The sequence below is a fragment of the Lissotriton vulgaris genome, chromosome 3_2 (genome assembly GCF_964263255.1).
Source record: "Lissotriton vulgaris chromosome 3_2, aLisVul1.2, whole genome shotgun sequence".
In the NCBI taxonomy this organism is placed as follows: Eukaryota; Metazoa; Chordata; class Amphibia; order Caudata; family Salamandridae; genus Lissotriton; species Lissotriton vulgaris.
The window spans coordinates 261,279,667-261,299,094 of record NC_141690.1 but is presented as its reverse complement, the minus strand read 5'-3'; the positions used below and the strand labels follow the sequence as shown (position 1 = coordinate 261,299,094).

General features: G+C 49.0%; 1 protein-coding gene across 1 annotated transcript in view; it reads right to left on the bottom strand.

Annotated features, from left to right (window-relative positions):
• Positions 1–19,428, bottom strand: part of LOC147725641 (uncharacterized) — a 183,401-nt gene that overhangs the window by 134,196 nt on the left and 29,777 nt on the right. Inside the window, exon 2 of the mRNA XM_086964333.1 lies at positions 11,190–11,307. Coding sequence (XP_086820459.1) covers positions 11,190–11,307 — 118 coding nt within the window. The remainder of the gene's footprint in view (positions 1–11,189; positions 11,308–19,428) is intronic.

Here is a 19,428-nt window from a genome sequence, read left to right as displayed (position 1 = left end):
ATCTATCTATCTATCTATCTATCTATCTATCTATCTATCTATCTATCTATCTATCTATCTATCTATCTATCTATCTATCTATCTATCTCACTATCTATCGCCCTCACTCTATTTATCTATCGCCCTCACTCTATCTATCGCCCCTCACTCTATCAATCTATCTATCTATCACCCTCACTCAATCACCCTGACTCTATCTATCTATCTATCTATCTATTGCCTTCACTCTATCTATCTATCGCCCTCACTCTATCTATCGCCCTCACTTTATTTATCCATCTATCTATCTATTGCCCTCACTCTATCTATCTATCGCCCTCACTCTATCTATCCATCGCCCTCACTCTATCTATCTATCTATCGCCCTCACTCTATCTATCTATCTATCTATCTATCTATCTATCTATATATCTATCTATCTATCTATCTATCTATCTATCTATCTCACTCTATCTATCACCCTCACTCTATCCATCTATCGCCCTCACTCTATCTATCTATCGCCCCTCACTCTATCAATCTATCTATCTATCACCCTCACTCAATCGCCCTCACTCACTCTATCTATCTATCTATCTATCTATCTATCTATCTATCTATCTATCTATCGACCTCACTCTATCTATCTAACGTCCTCACTCTATCTATTGCCCTCACTCTATCTATCGCCCCTCACTCTATCAATCTATCGATCTATCACCTTCACTCTATCTATCGCCCTTCCTCACTCTATCAATCCATCTACTATATGTCTATCTATCTATCTATCTATCTATCTATCTATCTATCTATCTATCTATCTATCTATCTATCTATCTATCTATTGCCCTCACTTTATCTAGCTATCGCCCTCACTATATCTATCGCCCTCACTCTATCTATCTATCACCCTCACTCTGGGCGCTGTCCTCACCAATCACAATGCTGCTATTATAGCGCCCCTCATTCTATCTATCTATCGCCCTCACTCTATCTATCGCCCTCACTCTATCTATCTATCGCCCTCACTCTAGCTATCTGTCGCCCTCACTCTATCGCCCTCACTCTATCTATCGCCCTCACTCTATCTATCTATCACCCTCACTCTGGGCGTTGTCCTCACCAATCGCAACGCTGCCATTATAGCGCCCCTCACTCTATCTATATATCGCCCTCACTCTATCTATCGTCCTCACTCTATCTATCGCCCTCACTCTATCTATCTATCTATTGCCCTCACTCTATCTATCTATCGCCCTCACTCTATCTATCTATCTATCTATCTATCTATCTATCTATCTATCTATCACCCTCTATCTATCTAACTATCTATCACCCTCTATCTATCTAACTATCTATCGCCTTCACTCTAGCTATCTATCGCCCTCACTCTATCTATCTATCTATCTATTGCCCTCACTTTATCTAGCTATCGCCCTCACTATATCTATCGCCCTCACTCTATCTATCTATCACCCTCACTCTGGGCGCTGTCCTCACCAATCACAATGCTGCTATTATAGCGCCCCTCATTCTATCTATCTATCGCCCTCACTCTATCTATCGCCCTCACTCTATCTATCAATCGCCCTCACTCTAGCTATCTGTCGCCCTCACTCTATCGCCCTCACTCTATCTATCGCCCTCACTCTATCTATCTATCACCCTCACTCTGGGCGTTGTCCTCACCAATCGCAACGCTGCCATTATAGCGCCCCTCACTCTATCTATATATCGCCCTCACTCTATCTATCGTCCTCACTCTATCTATCGCCCTCACTCTATCTATCTATCTATTGCCCTCACTCTATCTATCTATCGCCCTCACTCTATCTATCTATCTATCTATCTATCTATCTATCTATCTATCTATCTATCTATCTATCTATCTATCTATCTATCTATCTATCTATCTATCTATCGCCCTCACTCTATTTATCTATCGCCCTCACTCTATCTATCGCCCCTCACTCTATCAATCTATCTATCTATCACCCTCACTCAATCACCCTGACTCTATCTATCTATCTATCTATCTATCTATTGCCTTCACTCTATCTATCTATCGCCCTCACTCTATCTATCGCCCTCACTTTATTTATCTATCTATCTATCTATTGCCCTCACTCTATCTGTCTATCGCCCTCACTCTATCTGTCTATCGTCCTCATCTATCTATCTATCTATCTATCTATCTATCTATCTATCTATCTATCTATCTATCTATCTATCTATCTATCTATCTATCTATCTCCATCATTCTATCTATCTATCGCCCTCCCTCTATCTAACTATCGCCCTCACTCTATCTATCTATCCCATCACATCAGCATCACTCAGGGGCACCACAACATCACTATGCGCTACCACAGCATCACTGAACGCCACAGCATCACTCGTCGCCACCACAATCGCCCTCACTCTATCTATCTATCCCATCACATCAGCATCACTCAGGGGCACCACAACCTCACTATGCGCTACCACAGCATCACTGAACGCCACAGCATCACTCGACGCCACCACAACATCACTCAGCGCCACCACAGCATCAATCTGTGCAACCATTCAACAACAACTGGTTCAAATATGTTCTCTCAATGTTTCAAGCTTTATTACAAATGTCACAAAAAAGATGTTAATATTTCACTTCTGTTCTTGGATTTTAGTCACAATATTATACACTGAACATAATCTTCACAAAAGTTATTTACAAAAGTTTAAGCTATTGCCATTATAAATTTTTTTTTTTTTTTTTTTTAGTTTATTTATTATGAAAAAGCACAGCACAATGTACACCTAATCGCTCGCCTACAACCCATCTCGGGCCGGCAATAGGTCTCCATGCAACAACAAGGACATGTACCGTGACACAATAACATCATAGAGTCCAGTGTGAGAGTTCGCCGGAGGTCAGTAGGAGATGAGCCTCCTCTGTAGGCTCGTACCATCTGCAAAGTAGTGTGCATTGTGAACAAATGGGCAAAACAGAACAGTTTTTCTTTTTTTTCTTTTCGCCCAACCAACCCCTAACCCTCTAAACACCCCCCTCCCCTCAACCGGTCCCTCATTTGTGCTCCCCGAGTCGCCCGCAGGCATCACTATCAGCTGTGGTAGCTAGTGCGGTTTACCGCCCTCCCTCAGCCCGGTGTGCCTCCCCCCTGTTCTCACTTCTATAAGGATGGAAAAACCCCCACCGCTTATAGTACGCTAGTTGTGCGGGGGAACACCCTGGTCATGTGTATCCGGTGGCACTTGCACGTCACTCCCTCGGTCTTCCCCCTCTCCCTCCTCTGAGACATCCCCATCCAGCTTGGAGGACAAGTAGGTCTGGTACAGCCCCCAGAAGTTCTTGGGGCGACTCCCGGGCGGAAGGAGCTCACTGTATGTTTCCGCCTGCGTGTTGCAGTACTTCATGTCGCTAACCCATCGCTTGAGCGTAGGTAATGGCCCCCTCATCCAGCATAATGCGACTACCCTCTTCGCCAGGAGCATTCCCATGCTCACCAGTTTCCTAACCGCGACGGGAACCAATTTCGTGTACCCCAGTAGAGCAAGGGCTGGGTCCATTGCCAGGTCCAATTCCACTATAGTGCTCAATTCAGCGAAGACGCCGGTCCAATACCTCTGGACTCCCGGGCAACTCCAGGCCATGTGCAGGAAGTCCGCAACCCGGGCCTGGCACCTCTCGCAGTGCGGGGTGTCACGGAGACCGTACCTATGGAGCCTTTTCGGCGTGTGGTATACCCTTTGTAAGAACCTAAAGTGGACCAAACGGTGCCTCCCGTTCAGGGAGATGCGCCTGGTGGCCGCACAGCAGTAGGCCCACATGCCGTCATCGACGTGGGTGCCCAGGTCAGTCTGCCATGCTAGCCGCGCCCTCGTGTAGAGCGGGGCCGTGTGCTCGTGCCCTATCCTGTATAATCTAGTAATCAGCTTCTTCGGAGATACGGTGCCTATGACATACTCCAGTTCCGGGACCGCGGGGGGTTCCTCCATGTCAGGGCCCAGCAGTTCCAGTAGGGCGCTACGGACCCGATGGTACTGAAAGCGTTGGAGCAGTGTGGGGCTCTCCCTCCGATGTGAGATCTGTGCCCACGTCTTCACCTGTCCATGCTCAAATAGGTCCCCCAGAGTGAGAGCACCTAGTTCGTGGAGGGCCCTATGGACAGCCGGTTCCGCCAAGGTTGGCAGCCAGAGCGCCCATTGTATAGGCATGTTGGGAGCGTACATCAGCTCTTTGTTTTGCCTCTGCAGAATGGAATGCCATGCATGTTTGGTGGACAGAAGGGAGTCTAGCACGCCAACTCTGCGGTCTTGGGGGCCACAGATGGTAGCAGGAAGCGGAGTAGGGTCTGCGAACAGCCGCTCCAGTATCACGTGCGGAACATCTTGGCTGCCATGTACCCAGGTGTGGAGGTGGGAGGCCTGCGCTATCCTGTAGTAGCGTTCCAGGTCCGGGGCAGCTAAGCCCCCTTGCTCATACGGTAACTGCAGTACCTTCCATTGCACCCTAGGTTGTTTCCCGGCCCACGCCAATCGCACCAAGAGTTTGTTTAGGGTTGCAAAGAAGGCTTTCGAGAGGACAATCGGAAGATTATTGAACAGGAATAGAAATCTCGGGAGAATGACCATTTTCATTAAGGCAACCCTACCCATCAGAGATAACGGGAGTTTAATCCAGAGCTCTACGTCATCCGCGAGTTTGCTGTAAGCAACCCCGTAGTTTTCTCTCAGCATGACGTCAGGGTCCGTGTGGAGCATGATGCCCAGATATCTTATCGGTTCAGTGGACCATTGGAGCGGGTAGTCCATCTCGAAGGGGTCAGTGATTGGGGTCAGTGGGAAGGCGACCGATTTCGCCCAGTTAACCTTCAGTCCGGAGAGCGCGCCGAACCTCACAACTTCCCTCAGCACCGAAGCGAGGTTATTGGCCGGGTCCCTGACATAAAGCAGGGTGTCGTCCGCATATGTGGAAATGCCAATCTTGTAGGTGGGGTAGTTGATGGCTTCGTACGAGTGGTATTCCCGGATCGCACACGCCAGAGGCTCTGCCACAAGGGCGTAGAGTAGCGGGGAAAGGGGGCATCCCTGTCTCGTGCCCCTGCTGATGGAGATCGGCTCCGAGACTGCATCCCCCAATCTGACTCTGGCCGTGGGCTTGTGATAAAGGGCGCCCAGCAGTTGGAGGAATAGTTCTCCTAGCCCCAGCTTCTGCAGTACCTTGCGCATGAAGGGCCACTCCACAGAGTCAAAGGCCTTCTCCATGTCAAGAAAGACCGCAATGGCTTTAGTGTCATGCCTAGTATGCTGCATGGCCCCCATGACCGTGCGAATATTGTAAGTGAGGTTCCTGGCCGGGATGAACCCAGCCTGCTCCGGGGCTACCAGCCCGGGCGCCACTAGTGCCAGCCTGGTATCCAGCACTTTTGCGTAGAGTTTAGCGTCCACATTAAGAAGGGACAGTGGGCGGTACGAACCTGGCAAGTCGCTGGGCTTCCCAGGTTTGAGTATGGTGACAATCAGCGCCTCCCGCATGGAGAGTGGCATAGCGCCGTTCTCGCAGATTTCGTCAAAGAGGGTGGAGAGGTGGGGCAGCAACTTATCTTTATACGCTTTGTAAAAGGCCACCGTCAGACCATCTATCCCGGGGGCACTGTCCGCTCTCATGGTGGCCAGCGCATCGGATATCTCCTCACGGTGTATGGGGGACATCAGGAATTCCCTCTGCCAATTCTCAAGGAATGGCATCTTGATATAGCCGAGGTAGTTGTCAATTTGGTCCTCTACCCCCGAGATTTTAGCGGTGTACAGCTCCTCGTAGAATCTCCTGAATTCCGCCAGAATGTGAGTCTCCTCCGTGAGCGTCTCCCCCCCTGAGTTTCGCAGTTCCGCGATTGTCTGTTTGCGCCTAGTGCCTTTCATAATCCTGGCAAGCAGTGCACCCGGGCGGTCACCCTCGCCATACGTGCGTGCTGTCGCATATTTTCCTAAATGTCGGACCTCCCTGTCAGCTTCCTCGTGGAACTCCCTCAAAAGGTCTTGCAGGGTCCCATCCCCCGGCAGGTTCGGGTCAAGCAGCTGGCGGCGTTCGTAGTCCGCTATCTGCCCCTCCAGATATTTCAGCCTGTTCCTAATTGCCTTCAGGACCCCTGAGTGCTTCGCCATGACCACCCCCCGCACGTACACCTTAAATGTCTCCCAAACCGTCCCAAAGCTGTCCACTGATCCCAGATTGGTGGCGAAGAAAGTATCTATGTCCTCTCCCAGGTCGGCCCTGAAAGCCTCATCCAGCAGCGAGTAAGGTGGAAAACACCACGTGAATGGCGGGATTCTCTGCAGGGGAGTATGCAGCACCAACAGCACCGGTGAGTGGTCCGACAGAGTGCGGGGAAGCACACTGCAGCCCCTGACCATGGAGAGCAGGAAGTGTGAAGCCAGCCAGTAGTCAATCCTGGTATAGATGTTGTGGTACGCTGAGTAGTGCGTGAACCCCCCCTTGGCGCTATTCCTTTCCCTCCACACATCTACCAGACCCAGGTTCAACATTTCTGCCTGCATGCACTGCGCCGCCGCCGCCGGGTGCCTGGCAGGGCCCGCAGACCTATTTAGCTCAGGGCTAAAGGTGAAATTGAAGTCCCCACCCCAGATCATATTACCAGCGGCCCATTCAGTACAATGTTCCGCCACCGTTGCATAAAAGTCAGGGGAGTCATAGTTCGGACCATAGACATTCATGACCAGCAGGTTGTGGCCCTTGCCCGTGCACTTGCTCAACAAAAACCTCCCCTCCGGGTCCGCCTTTACCAGGGCGAGGGATAACTTGGATTTCGGATTGACCCAGGTGAGGACCCCTCTAGCGTGAGTGGTGAAGCCTGCGTAAGTGGAGTGACCCTGGCTCCCCCTGTGCTGTAGCATCTTACTGGTGTTGGGCAGATGTGTTTCCTGCAGCAGCGCCAAGTCTATGTGATGTCTCTGTAGGTAGTGCAGCACCTTACGGAGTTTCCGATAATCATTCAAACCCCTCACATTCCAGGTAAGAGCCCTGAGGGACTCTGTGTCGCACAGTGAGTCTGCCTGTGGTGTGTTAGCCATTAACAGTGAAGGAGGACAACAATTGTAGTGTAGCGACGAGGGCCTCCCCCCACCGGAAGCAGCAGCCCCCCACCCATCCTGTAGAACATAACATTTTAGAGCACATGTTGGACCTTTCCCCAAACATCTCAAACATCCCCGAACTCAGAATCCCCATTGCCCCCCACCGCCCACAGTCAACCAACCCCAACCTGGTGTGACCGAGATCCCTACATTCACCCCCCCCACCCGTCTTCAAACTTCCCCAAGCAGTCTCAAGAAGAGCCGCAAGCACTATGAGCGCCAGGGCAGAGGTAGCACACTCAATGTCCTAATCGACCACCGTCTGGTCGTCCCTTCTGCGCAATATCTTTAGGCCGCCCCTACGCCAGCGCCCCCAATTGCTAGTGCGGCTTTTAGGTAATGAGAACAATATCGTACCCGCCGTAACGGGCTTTCCCCCCCCCCCCCCCGGATCACATCGACCTTTCCCTGCTGTCGAGCGCTATCAACACCACCCTGGGGCAGGCTAACAGTGTCATGGAGAGTGCCGCCCTCCACCTTAATCCGTGTGGCTCGTTTAGATCTCACCCGTAGTACCATGTCCAGAAGTCCGCTCACTGCAGTGGGGCGCCCAGACTGGGCTTCCTCCGGTCCAAGAGACTAGGATCATTGCAAGTCCTCAAGTGGCCGAGTCCCCGGGAGGGACCACTGCACCCCACCTTCTCGCTAGTCTTGCTCGTCCAGGTCCTCGTTGCCAGCACCCTCCTCCGCAGGCGCCGTCCAGTCCTCTCTATGCTCCTTGATCCACTGCTTCAGGGATTTTTGCAGCTCCTTAGGGTCGGTGAAAAAATGCGAGTGGCCCTGCCTATTGATGCGCAGCCGCGCCGGGTACAACATGGCGTAGTCCAAGCCCAGGTCTCTGAGTTGCTGCTTATAGGGGACGAATCGCCGCCTCTCCTCCTGTACCTTGGAGGTGAAGTCAGGGTATAGCGAAATGTTCATTCCCTCGTACTGCAACTCCCCCTTCTCTCGAGCAGCACGGAGGGCAGCGTCCCTGTCCCTGTAGTTGAGGAGTTTTGCGATTATCGGCCTAGGGTTCGCCCCTGGAGGGGGCCTCGGTCCCAGGGTGCGGTGGGCTCGCTCCACTATGAACATGGGGGAGAAGGTGTCGTCCCCCAATAGAGTTTTAAGGAGTTTCTCAACAAAGAGCTCCATTTTCCCCGTCTGGGTCGACTCCGCCACACCCGTGACGCGTATGTTGGACCGCCTGGAGCGAGCCTCTAAGTCTTCCGATTTGTCCTGCATCACCTGTAGCAGCCTCCCAAACTGCTTGCGGTCAGCGTCCCATGTTGTCTGTGCCTCCTCCGCCTCCGTCAGCCTGCGCTCTGCCATGTCCAGCCTCTCCGCATGCTTATCCACCCTCTCCGTCATTCGATCCATCCGATACGCCAGGGCGTCAATCTTGGTGCCGATGGCCGTCATGCCCTCCTGTAGGCCCTTCTCCATCGTGTTGAGCAGTCCTTTAATTTCTGCGCACAGTGCGGAGCTCGGGTCTGCAGTTGCTCCCGGGGAATGGGCAGCCGGCGGCTCCGGCGCCTTCTGCCTCCTCTGATCAAACGAAAGTTTTGTTTGCGTCCGATCGCCCTTGCCCATCGCCGCTGCGGATAGGGAGGCCAGTGTCCACAGGCCTTGTAGTGTCAATGGTACCCCAATGGGACGATGCGGGAGCTGTCCTCGTGCACAGGCCGGCACCGGAGGCCGTATGTTCAGGTCGCTGTCACGTTTAGGCTTGCGTGCCCAGTGCTGCCACAGGCCGAAGTAGGCACTCGCCTCTCGCTCTCCCCCTCCGGGTGCCCCAGTGCCAGGATACCTCCAGCCAGCTCGAGGGTGCAGGGCTCGTGTTGGGGGGCCTCCGTCCCACAGCTGCCCGCTGCTCCTTAAGGCCCCCTCCGAGTGGTCGGGCCGGTCCCCTCAGCAGAATGCAATGGCGCCCGTGAGAGCGCCACGTGTGCACTCCCGGCGGGTCTGTCACGCCGCCGGCGCTCACTCGAGTCCTCCGCGCCCCTCCAGGGGTGCAGCCGCCACAGCAGGGGTCCGCAGTGTAGGCGCGGAGCGCTGAATGGGTCGCGGCTACCGCCGGCCACGTCGCTCTCACCTCAGCGGGGCTTCCTCTCTCAGGGGCCGCACGTCGGGTGACGCAACTCGGCCTCGATTCCCAGGACAGGGCGGGGATTCCGGCCTGGTCCGCAGCTCTTCGGTCGGCGGCGGCGCCGGGGAAACTCGCGCACGCAACCCTTCAAAAGTCGCGTCGGAGGTCCGCGGGGGGTAGGGGAGGCAGCCCCCGTCGGATTTCCACAGTTTTCGCCGCTTTTGGAGGATATTGGATGGATATTCGGCAGCGCTAGCGCAGAGCTCCGCACTTAAGCGTCCACCATGAACGCCGGCTAGCTCCGCCCCCTCATTGCCATTATAAATTACAATAGCTTTTATTTATATATTATTTATTTAAAAAAATTAAAAGCCATTGTTATTTGTAATATCAATACATCTACGTCACGTAAATACAACACATATTGCATTACAAATGCTATAGGTGTCACATTTGCAAAAGTTAAAAGTATTGGCATTGTAAATGACAAAGCTATTAATTTCGCTATTTTCAAAACCAACACATAAATAAAAAATTTGTCATTTACAATACCAATAGCTCAAACTTTCCTAATGCGAGACCTATTGCATTGCAAATGTGTGTTTTTATATTTTCAGCTGCCTTTAATTCAAGATCTTTATGGCTTCTTAGCCAACACATGTTTTGTCGCTGTTGCAGGGGATTACCCCGCAACTTCTTCAGGGCTAAGGGAATATATAAACAGGTAGTTGTTTGTGTATGCAATGGTAGTAAGAATACTTTGCTTTTCAAATTATTGACAAAGGGCCAGATGTAGGTAAATGAGATTTACTGATTTTTAATTACCGAATTTTACCGATTCGGTAATTAAAAATCGGTAAATCTGAGGGGTGGATATGTAGGAACATCCAGATGTTCCTTTTACCGAATCGGTAAATATCTGTATTTACCGATTCGGTAAATACCGACCGGTAATGCCCCATTCATTCCTATGGGCTTTGAAGCCCATAGGAATGAATGGGGCATTACCGGTCGGTATTTACCGAATCGGTAAATACCGATTCTGACAAGGGTGCAGGGGGTGTCACTTTGACACCCTCTAGCACCCCCAAAAAAGGTTCGGGGGCCATGTGGCAGGCAGACCTGCCCTAAGGGCAGGTCTGCCTGTCATATGGCACAGGTGTGCATGCACACATGTGCATGCACACCAGAATCGGTATTTTACCATCAAATAGTATTTGATGGTAAAATACCGATTCTGTAATGCTTGTGGGACTCAGAAGAGTCCCACCTACATATCAATTTTACCGAATCGGAAAAAATACCGATTCGGTATTTTACAGATTCGGTAAATTTACCGATCGGTAAATTTACCGATTCTGTAAAATACAGGGCCCTACATCTCAAATTGCATTTACCGGTCGGTAACGGCCGAATTCGGCCGTTACCGACCGGTAAATGCCTACCTACATCTGGCCCAAAGTGACTTCGGTGACTCGATGCATTTAAAAAAAAGTGAATAGAACTGTGTGGAAATCCATGTGAAACTGCTGTTGTACATGCTTCTCGTACAACTTCTTTGTATATCCATATATCAATGGGGGGAAGAAAGAACAAGCAAAGTTCCCAATCGTTTATGTTATCGTTATAAAACATCCTGTGGTTGGCAAGGTGCGGGCATGCAATCACACTATATGGGGGCATATTAGCAAGAACCTCATTAAAATTATCGCCTTATATGGCTTGCCCCTCACCCTCCACTCCCACCCCACCCCATCCCACGAGTTGCTCAGACCTCGGCAGGTACCTTGACAATGGCAGATATAATGGGCAATGTGGGCTTCGGGTAGACTTTGTCATGAGTCGTAAGGACTTGTTTTATTGCTAACTCTCAGTTTTGTTAGCGATGCAAACCATACGTAGCGTACTGATGCAGAGACTACCTGACTGAGAAACAAAAACACATCCAACACAGGTGAAAACTGAAAAGATATCCCCCTCTTACCTGCAGGAAGAGCATGTCCACATTCATGACGTCTGGATTTGTTTGACTGCCAATTGGCTTTTCCTTTTCTTTTACCCATCTTTATGTGGAATGCTGAAGCACACAGCTGGGGCTTAATCTGCAGAATAATAGGACACATTTCAGCTCATTGTCTGGTGATATTTATTGTTCACTGATCTGCACTGCAGAGGAATGAATTATGTAAAAGAGTGGCCCATGGCTCGCTTGATTCAACTCCTTAATGTGCAGTTTCTGGATCATCATAGGAGGCTCTTTCATCCCTTCAAAAATCCTATAACATAATTTCTCGTATGTTAGACATTGTTTGTGTTCGATTGTGCATACTCCCTCTGTCAGAACCCATTTGGGAGGAACATGATAAGCAGAGGTCACAGGGCCTCAACGAGGTGATGGGGTGTTTACTACTGATGCCCTGGGGCCTGACCTACTATGCACTGCGGGCTGGAAGCAAGGCCAGACTGGGAACCACAACCGGCCCCTGGCAAAGTGCTCGTCGGCACCCCCCCTCCCCACTGGGGGGGGGAGAGAGGGTTGGAGGTGCTGCCGAGCTCTTTGCCGGGGCCGGTTTTCGGCCGATTTTGTTACAGGGCCGATTTTGCAGCTATGCGGCCCTGTAACAAAAACAACCTCCAGGGGCCCACAACCGGCCCCCACCGGTGCGGCGCACCAGGGGATTGCCCGGTGCCCGCTATGGCCAGTCCGGGCCTGGCTGGAAGCCAGCTATACACTATAACTGTCTGTGGAGGTGGTACCACAGCCTCCATCCTTTGCTTCGGTATTACCAGGGGCATCCACAAAGAATCCCACTGATCTCTGCAGTCATTCACTCACCACACCATAGACTCCTGCTAGCAGGCACCACAGATACAGCAGGCACATAGCACGCATACAATCAATCAATCAGGGGTTTGTAGAGCGCGCTACTCACCCATGAGGGTGCTGGGGGGAGGGGTGGTGGGGAGTGGGGGGGGGGGGTTCCAGCTCTGGATCAGTCGAAGAGCCTGGTCTTGAAGCTCTTACTGAAGGTGTGCAGAGTTGGGGAGCATCTGATGTTGACTGGGAGCTCCTTCCAGGTCTTTGCTGCGAGGTAGGGGTGTAGGTGAAGGGCGTGGGCTTTTACTAGAGCGGGGACGGCCACTCATACCCAAACAAGAAAGGCCTGTTAGAGCTGTCAATCAGAAGGAATGGTTCACTGCCACCAGCACTTCATGTAGATGTCCCAGGACATGGACAGTACTCCCATGTCAGCTAGGGAGAGTGCGTGATGTGCATTCCAGACCTTGGAGCCAAGTGCTGGGCCCATGTGTGCTGGCCCTAAAATGTCAGGATGAAGATACCCTTCAGGGTAGAGGGACTGTTCTTCCGGCGTACACTTCTGCTGTATCAAGCAGGGGACTTTCCCATCCCAACATACTTCAATCCCGGGGCATTTAACCATAATTTATTTATTTATTTATTTATTTATTTATTCAAAGTTTTATATAGCGCGAACAAGATCCTTACAGATATCAGAGCGCTTCACAATGACAGGGTAGGGGCAGTGGGAATGAACAGAGGTAATGGGAGCAATGTAGTAGTCACTAACATGAAAGGATAATAATAAAATACATAAAACATATCAATATACAGTCAGGTGAACAGGTAATAAAACGGCACAAGTCATTGATCCCAATTACAGAGGTGTTCAGGTACACCTTGGGTGTGTGGCAGGCTTATACCAGTGTTTTAGTATAGAGAGCGCACTGAGTGAGGGCATCGGGAGGGTGAATCAGTGACCCAATGTGTCTCATATATTGGTCGGTAGGAAGAAAGTAGCGTAGTAGTGTCACCATCAAGTAGAGGTATAGTGCCAAAGGACAAGGTGAGCATTGATACAAGGCAATGTAGAGTCTCTGATCCACCACCTATAAGGTTCAGGAGATCTTGGCCAGAAGGATGGTTTTCACCTCTTTCTTGAAGAGTGCAGCGGAGGAGATACGCCTAGTTTCAGGCGGGAGAGCATTCCAGATCCTGGGTGCCATTCCTGAGAAGGAGCGCTTGTAGGTTTTCTCTTTCCTGAATCTACGGGGTTTCAGGAGTAGATTTTTTGAGCTTCTATTGGACCTCGAACCTCCTGATATGGACAGTTTTTGAGCGAGGTAGTTGGGTGCATTGTGGTGCACGGCCGCGTGTGTCATAACTGCAATTTTTAGTTGTATTCTGGCTTCAAAAGGCAGCCATTTTAGGGACTTTAAATCTGGGGAAATATGCGAATGTTTTCTTGAGCCAGTAATGAGTCTTGCGGCAGCGTTCAGGGAGGCTCTTAAGGGTGCTGTTGTGGATAGCGGGAGTCCGCTGAGGGTCACAATTCCGTAGTCGATTCGAGGGATGACTAACGCTTGTACAGCAGTTTGGAAGTCTTCAGTCGGGAGGAAGGGTTTGATTTTCCTCAGTGTGTTGATTTGGAAATTAGCTGCTTTTGTGGCTTTGCTGATGTGTTGCTGCATGTTGAGCTTGGCGTCCAATGTGATGCCTAGGGATTTCGCTGAGTCCACGATAGTGGGTTGGACATTGAGTGCTGTTAGGTTGTTGAGCCATGTTTGGGTGGTGGAAATTTTCGCCGGGGGTGAGATGAGAAGGAACTCAGTTTTCAGAGCATTTAGTTTGAGGTGATTATCGGCTAGCCAAGATTGAGTGTTAATAAGCGTGGAATTCAGATGTTTGATATCTTCCGGAGATTGAAGCTTTAGGTACAGTTGTGTGTCGTCGGCGTACATATGGAATTGGACATTAGAAGCTTGGAGCAAGGTGGCGAGCGGTTCCATGACGAGGTTGAACAAAGTGGGGGAGAGGGAGGATCCTTGTGGAACACCTAGATCTGCAGGCACAGGTGAAGATAGCACATTATCGATCTTGAACTTCTGAGACCGGTTGTGTAGGAAGGACGAAAACCATTTGAGAACCGTTCCCGATAGACCCATTCTAGTGCTTAGCAGCTCCAGCAGGTTCTCATGTTTGACCGTGTCAAATGCTGACGAGAGGTCAAGAAGGATGAGGAGACAGGACTCATTGCGATCAAGAATTTGGAGGGCGTCATCAATTATGTGTGTCATAGCTGTTTCCGTGCTATGTTTCGCTCGGAATCCTGATTGATGAGAATTGAGGAGGTCAAATTGGTCAATGTGTCTTGTTAGTTGGAGTTGGACACATTTCTCCAGCAGTTTGGCCAGGGCGGGGATATTGGTGATGGGTCGGTAATTGTTTAGGTCAGTCGGATCAGCTGTAGGTTTCTTGAGTATAGGTGTGAAAGATGCAGTGAGGCGGCAACACACAGAGCGCAAGGTTGAACTGGACTATCTTGACTTTCCACAATTAATTTATGGGGTTTCTACGCAATTCCGGAAGAGGGGCTTGATTTATTCCATATGTAGGTATGCTCGAAGGGTGTGGTCACTTCCTTCAAACTCCTTTGCACATCCTTAGCTTCACCTATCCTCCACCGTGAACGGGAATCTCCGCTGCACTCTTTTTCCCATTTTATTTTCACCAGGAGCCCTTTAAAAGCTCCAACTTCGATCTGAAAATGTACCCTGCCTAGGTTTAGAACAGGCGTTTCTACAGCTGCTAACGGTTGTGTTCTGTCCTAGCTGGCGCAGTCAAGGCAGTCCCAGCAGCTTCTCCTACTTTTACAATAAAAAAATATTATTAAACTAATCTCTAGGCTAAAATGTATAAAACTAATCTCTAGGCTAAAATAAATGAAACTAATCTCTAGTCTAACAGGCTATGGAAGATTATTGCCTTCCCTTGGGGCAATTTTCCCCACAACTCCCTTTTAATCCCGTTAACCTACTTGTGTAAAAAGACATTGTGCTTTTATTCTATTATTACTACTACAGTTTTGGGTGGACAGGAACTTTCGCTCTAGTTAATTAGGGTCCAATTCAGTGCTTTAAATGGGCGGGTACTGAGTACAGCCACTTTTTTATTTGTAGAGGGAGAGTATCTGCACTTCATAAAAGTGACGTAATACTTTAAATTAGAGAGTACTGGCTCTTTTCATAAACATGCAGGTACTCTGGTTCAGGGTAGCTGTTAGGACCGAACTGGCCATTGTGGGCACTAAGGGCCTCATTTATGAAAAGTGACGCATCGCTGCGTGAAAACAGCGATGCGTCACTTTTCACTGCGCACTCCTTGCGACACCAATGATGCGTCATATTTAATGTATGACGCATCATGTCGCAAGTACTTACAGATACGTCAGTATTTCTGACGTATCTGTAAGCGCAAAAGTGACGCATTGCTGGAGTGTGTCACAAAAGTGACGCAACTCCAGCAATGCGTCCTTTCACATGGGGCAAGCCCCATGTGAAAGGGCCTGCGTCAGTCTTACGCCTGCTGGGAAGCAGGCGCAAGATTTTGACGCAACAGCGTCCTAAAAGTGACGCAGTGAAATCTCATAGATTTCACTGCGTCACTATTACGAGGCTTTTTGCGGGGGAACGCCCCCTCTGCATACATTATACCTGACGCAGGTATAATGTGGCGCAGGTTTTTAAAAAGTGACGCATCTACCTAGATGCGTCACTTTTGAAATATGGCGCAACGTGGCGCATTTTTTACACCGCTGGTGCGTCACAAAAAGTGACGCACCAGCGGCGCAAAACTGACGCAAGGCCTTCATAAATAAGGCCCCAGGTTTTTCCCCGGTAGGCCGCTAGGGTGGGGCCAGTTTTGGGCCCCTGGGGGGCCATTTTTGGTACCGGCAATATCGCCCCCCTGTAACAAATTCGGCCGAAACAGGCCCTCGCAAACTGCTCGGCTGCACTACGCACTCGGTTTGCTTTTTGGAGACACTGGGATGTTATCCTCTACTCTGCAGAGAGAAAAGATATTGCGTAACTATTGAAAAAAAAGGAAACAAAGAAAACTTACAAAGGACATTTGACTTGGAGTCATCGCTGATAGCTAACAGAACCCCTGTGTGGGTCGGAATTAACATCACAATGAAAAGCTTTATACTGGGACAGTATAGCCTTGAGAAAGTCGCGGGATCACACCCTGTAGCGACGAAACACGTGTTGGTTGTGGCCGAAAAAACCAGAATAAAAACGTGAACAAGACAAAAGAGAAAAAGAACTGTACAGATTCTGTGACTTATTTATTGTACTTAGCTCTTTACTTGGAGGGAAACCAACATTAACCTATATATGTGTGCTGGGGAGTAGATTTGCGTCTGAGGTTTTCTGCCCAACTGGTGGAGTTTAGTGGATCTCCACACCCTTTAGCACTGGAAGATTCATAGTGTGATAATAAATACATTAAGTGTTACTCAAATACTGTGGCGCCTTTAAACCCTATCAAATAACCACTCAATCGATATTGCTATCAACCCAGGAGGGGGCCTGCTGAGCAGTTTGCCAGGGCCGGTTTCGGTTCCCAGTCCGGCCCTGGTACCTCTACTTTTATTTTTTCCATTTCAATGTATATGTTGGCGTTAAGCATACTCCGTCGTGAAGGAGTATGCTTACTGCAGTGGCGTGCTAGAGCTTTTGCAGACCGGGGCGGTCCCGGAGTTTGCCGCTCAGTGACGGGCGGTGTAGGAAAGAGAGCGGGGTGGGGTGGGAGGGGGTTGACAGACGACAGCGAGGGAAAATAAAATTTTATAAAAGGAAAACCACTCACATTGTTCTCGCCGCATGGCTGATGCGGCAAGACCAAGGTAAGAGGTTTTCTTGTTTGTTTTTTCCCCCGCATTGTCGTCTGTTGACTCCCCCCTTCATCCTCACTGCTCTTCCCAGCACCGGCCATCACTGTTGCCGCCCCTCATACACACCAAAATGCCCGCCTCCTCCTCGGCCATTGGATCTGCTCCCTGGCCATGGAAATTTGCTCACCTCAAGTGAAGTGCCGCCACCCCCAAAAAAAGACCAGCAGGGGCAGCCCACCCCCATGGCTATGCCACTGGCATGCTGCCAACATAATGGTCCACCCACCAAATTTAGATTGGGGCAGACCATAGGTTTAATCATGGTAGAGGCTACTTCGTCTCAACTCTGAGTAAACCCCTCGACAGCCCTGTGGGAGACAGACTGCTCATTATGCCACGTAATTTAGATGGCATTGCCATGACAGCGGTTCCTGCCAATATTTTAAGAAATGACGGCCTGCTTGGCGGTCATTTCTAAATTTGGTTCACAGCACTGCTGTCAGGGCACTTGAATAATTTACTATGTCGTTCTGGTGGAGAAACAGACCGGTCGCCAGATTATAAATCTAGCCCTTAGTGATTACTATAGAATAGTGAATGCAACACTGGTCGGTGTGGCAAGAACAACAGAATAATGCACTTGGAGCGGATGACTGTTTGGTACGTGCTCTGCCTAGTGAATACGGTCACCAGAGGTAAAATACTGAGGAGGGATCCGTTTTGAAGAGTAGTGTAATCTTGAACCTGGATAAATGCTGATTGGCCAAAAATCACCCCCATTTGTACATATATGTTGTATTGCTGCAGTGCCTATTGCTGTACAGACATGCATTATTGCTGATTGCTTCTTGTGCTCAGATACCTGCAGGGCCTCCATATTTCCCTCCTGTTGCACCTGTATGGGTAGCTAGTTCTTATTCTCCTCACATCAATATTAATAACCCAATTTATATTGAGCTAGCACTGTAAATAAACAGCAATAAATAAAGAAATTCCACCAGACTTCTGCCAGGAAGTAAGTTGGTGACAGATGGTGTATCACCACTATAGGACTATTGGGACGCCTCTTCGTGTCCTAGGGGTAGACTTGTCACAAGCACAAAGCCAAACTTTCCCATCCAGAGATGTAAGCCATGCCTCCCATGACATAAGAACACTAGCCGCTCTCTCGAGGCAGCACGTGCTGCCACTGTTGTGCCTTCTCCTACGGTGCACCTTGTCGCACACTGTGAGCTGCACGCACTCAGTCTAATGGCGCAGAAATCTGCAAACGCTGCCCTCGTACTTTGTGTGTGCCACTTTGCACCCTACAGCATTAATGTGATTTATAGACAATGACACCTTTCTTGAATCAGTAATCTCCCCAACTTCTAATACATTGCACAAAAATTATATCATGACATTGAGTCCTTGTACACTAACATACCCCAGCAAGATATTATACTCTTGATGAAGAACATTCTGTGTGATGAAGATGGATATCTCACCCCACAAAATATGTTCATTGTTGAGTGCATTGAAACTGTGCTCATGAACAATATTTTCTTGTTCAACAGCCAAATAAAAGGCACAAGTATGGGCACTACATGTGCGCCCAGCCTTGCATGCCTGTATGTTGGGAACTTTGAGAAACAACACATATACAATGAAGTCAGCCCTTTCTATGAAAACATCAAACACTGGTCTAGATTCATAGACGACGTGTTCTTTATATGGGAAGGTAGCGAGACTGACCTCATTGTATTTTTAGATTGGTTAAATTGTGGTGACCAAAACCTCCAATTTACAGCCAACAAGAGTCAAGTGGCAGTTGACTTCTTGGATATTAAAATCATGGCACATGATGGTAAGTTAGGCGTGGAACTGTTTATAAAACCCTCTGATCGAAATACACTGCTTCATCACAACAGTTATCACCCCAAAAGCCAAAAAGATGGAATCCCGTATAGCCAATTTATCAGAATACGACGTAACTGTACAGATAAAAACACTTTTGAAAAGCATGCAGAAATTTTTAAAATGAAATTGCTTCAACAAGGCTATCCCAAGAGACTAATAAGAGAGAGCTATAAAAGAGCAAAATACCAAAATAGAGAATGTCTTTTTGAACCCAAGAATAGGACACAACAACCTGAAAATAATATCATAATGGTATCAAACTATAATGGCATGAGCTTCAAACTTAAAAATCTTATTAATAAAAATTGGACAATTCTAAACAAAGAAGGTACAACTCCTCTACCCAAACCCATTTTCTTTTACCGAAGGAATAGAACCATCCATAATTGTTTGGTCCACACATATAGAGAACCTAGAAAGGGCGGACAATTGAATATTGATCAGGGAAAGCCCATTCGAGGAAATATGCCGTGTGGGACTTGTTCCCACTGTAAATCCATTGTGAAATCTGACAGAATTGAATTGAACGGTATATCACACTGGATGAACGAACACGTCAACTGCAGAACATCCAATGTCATCTACCTTATAATCTGTCCATGCCAAAAGGGGTACATTGGTGAAACA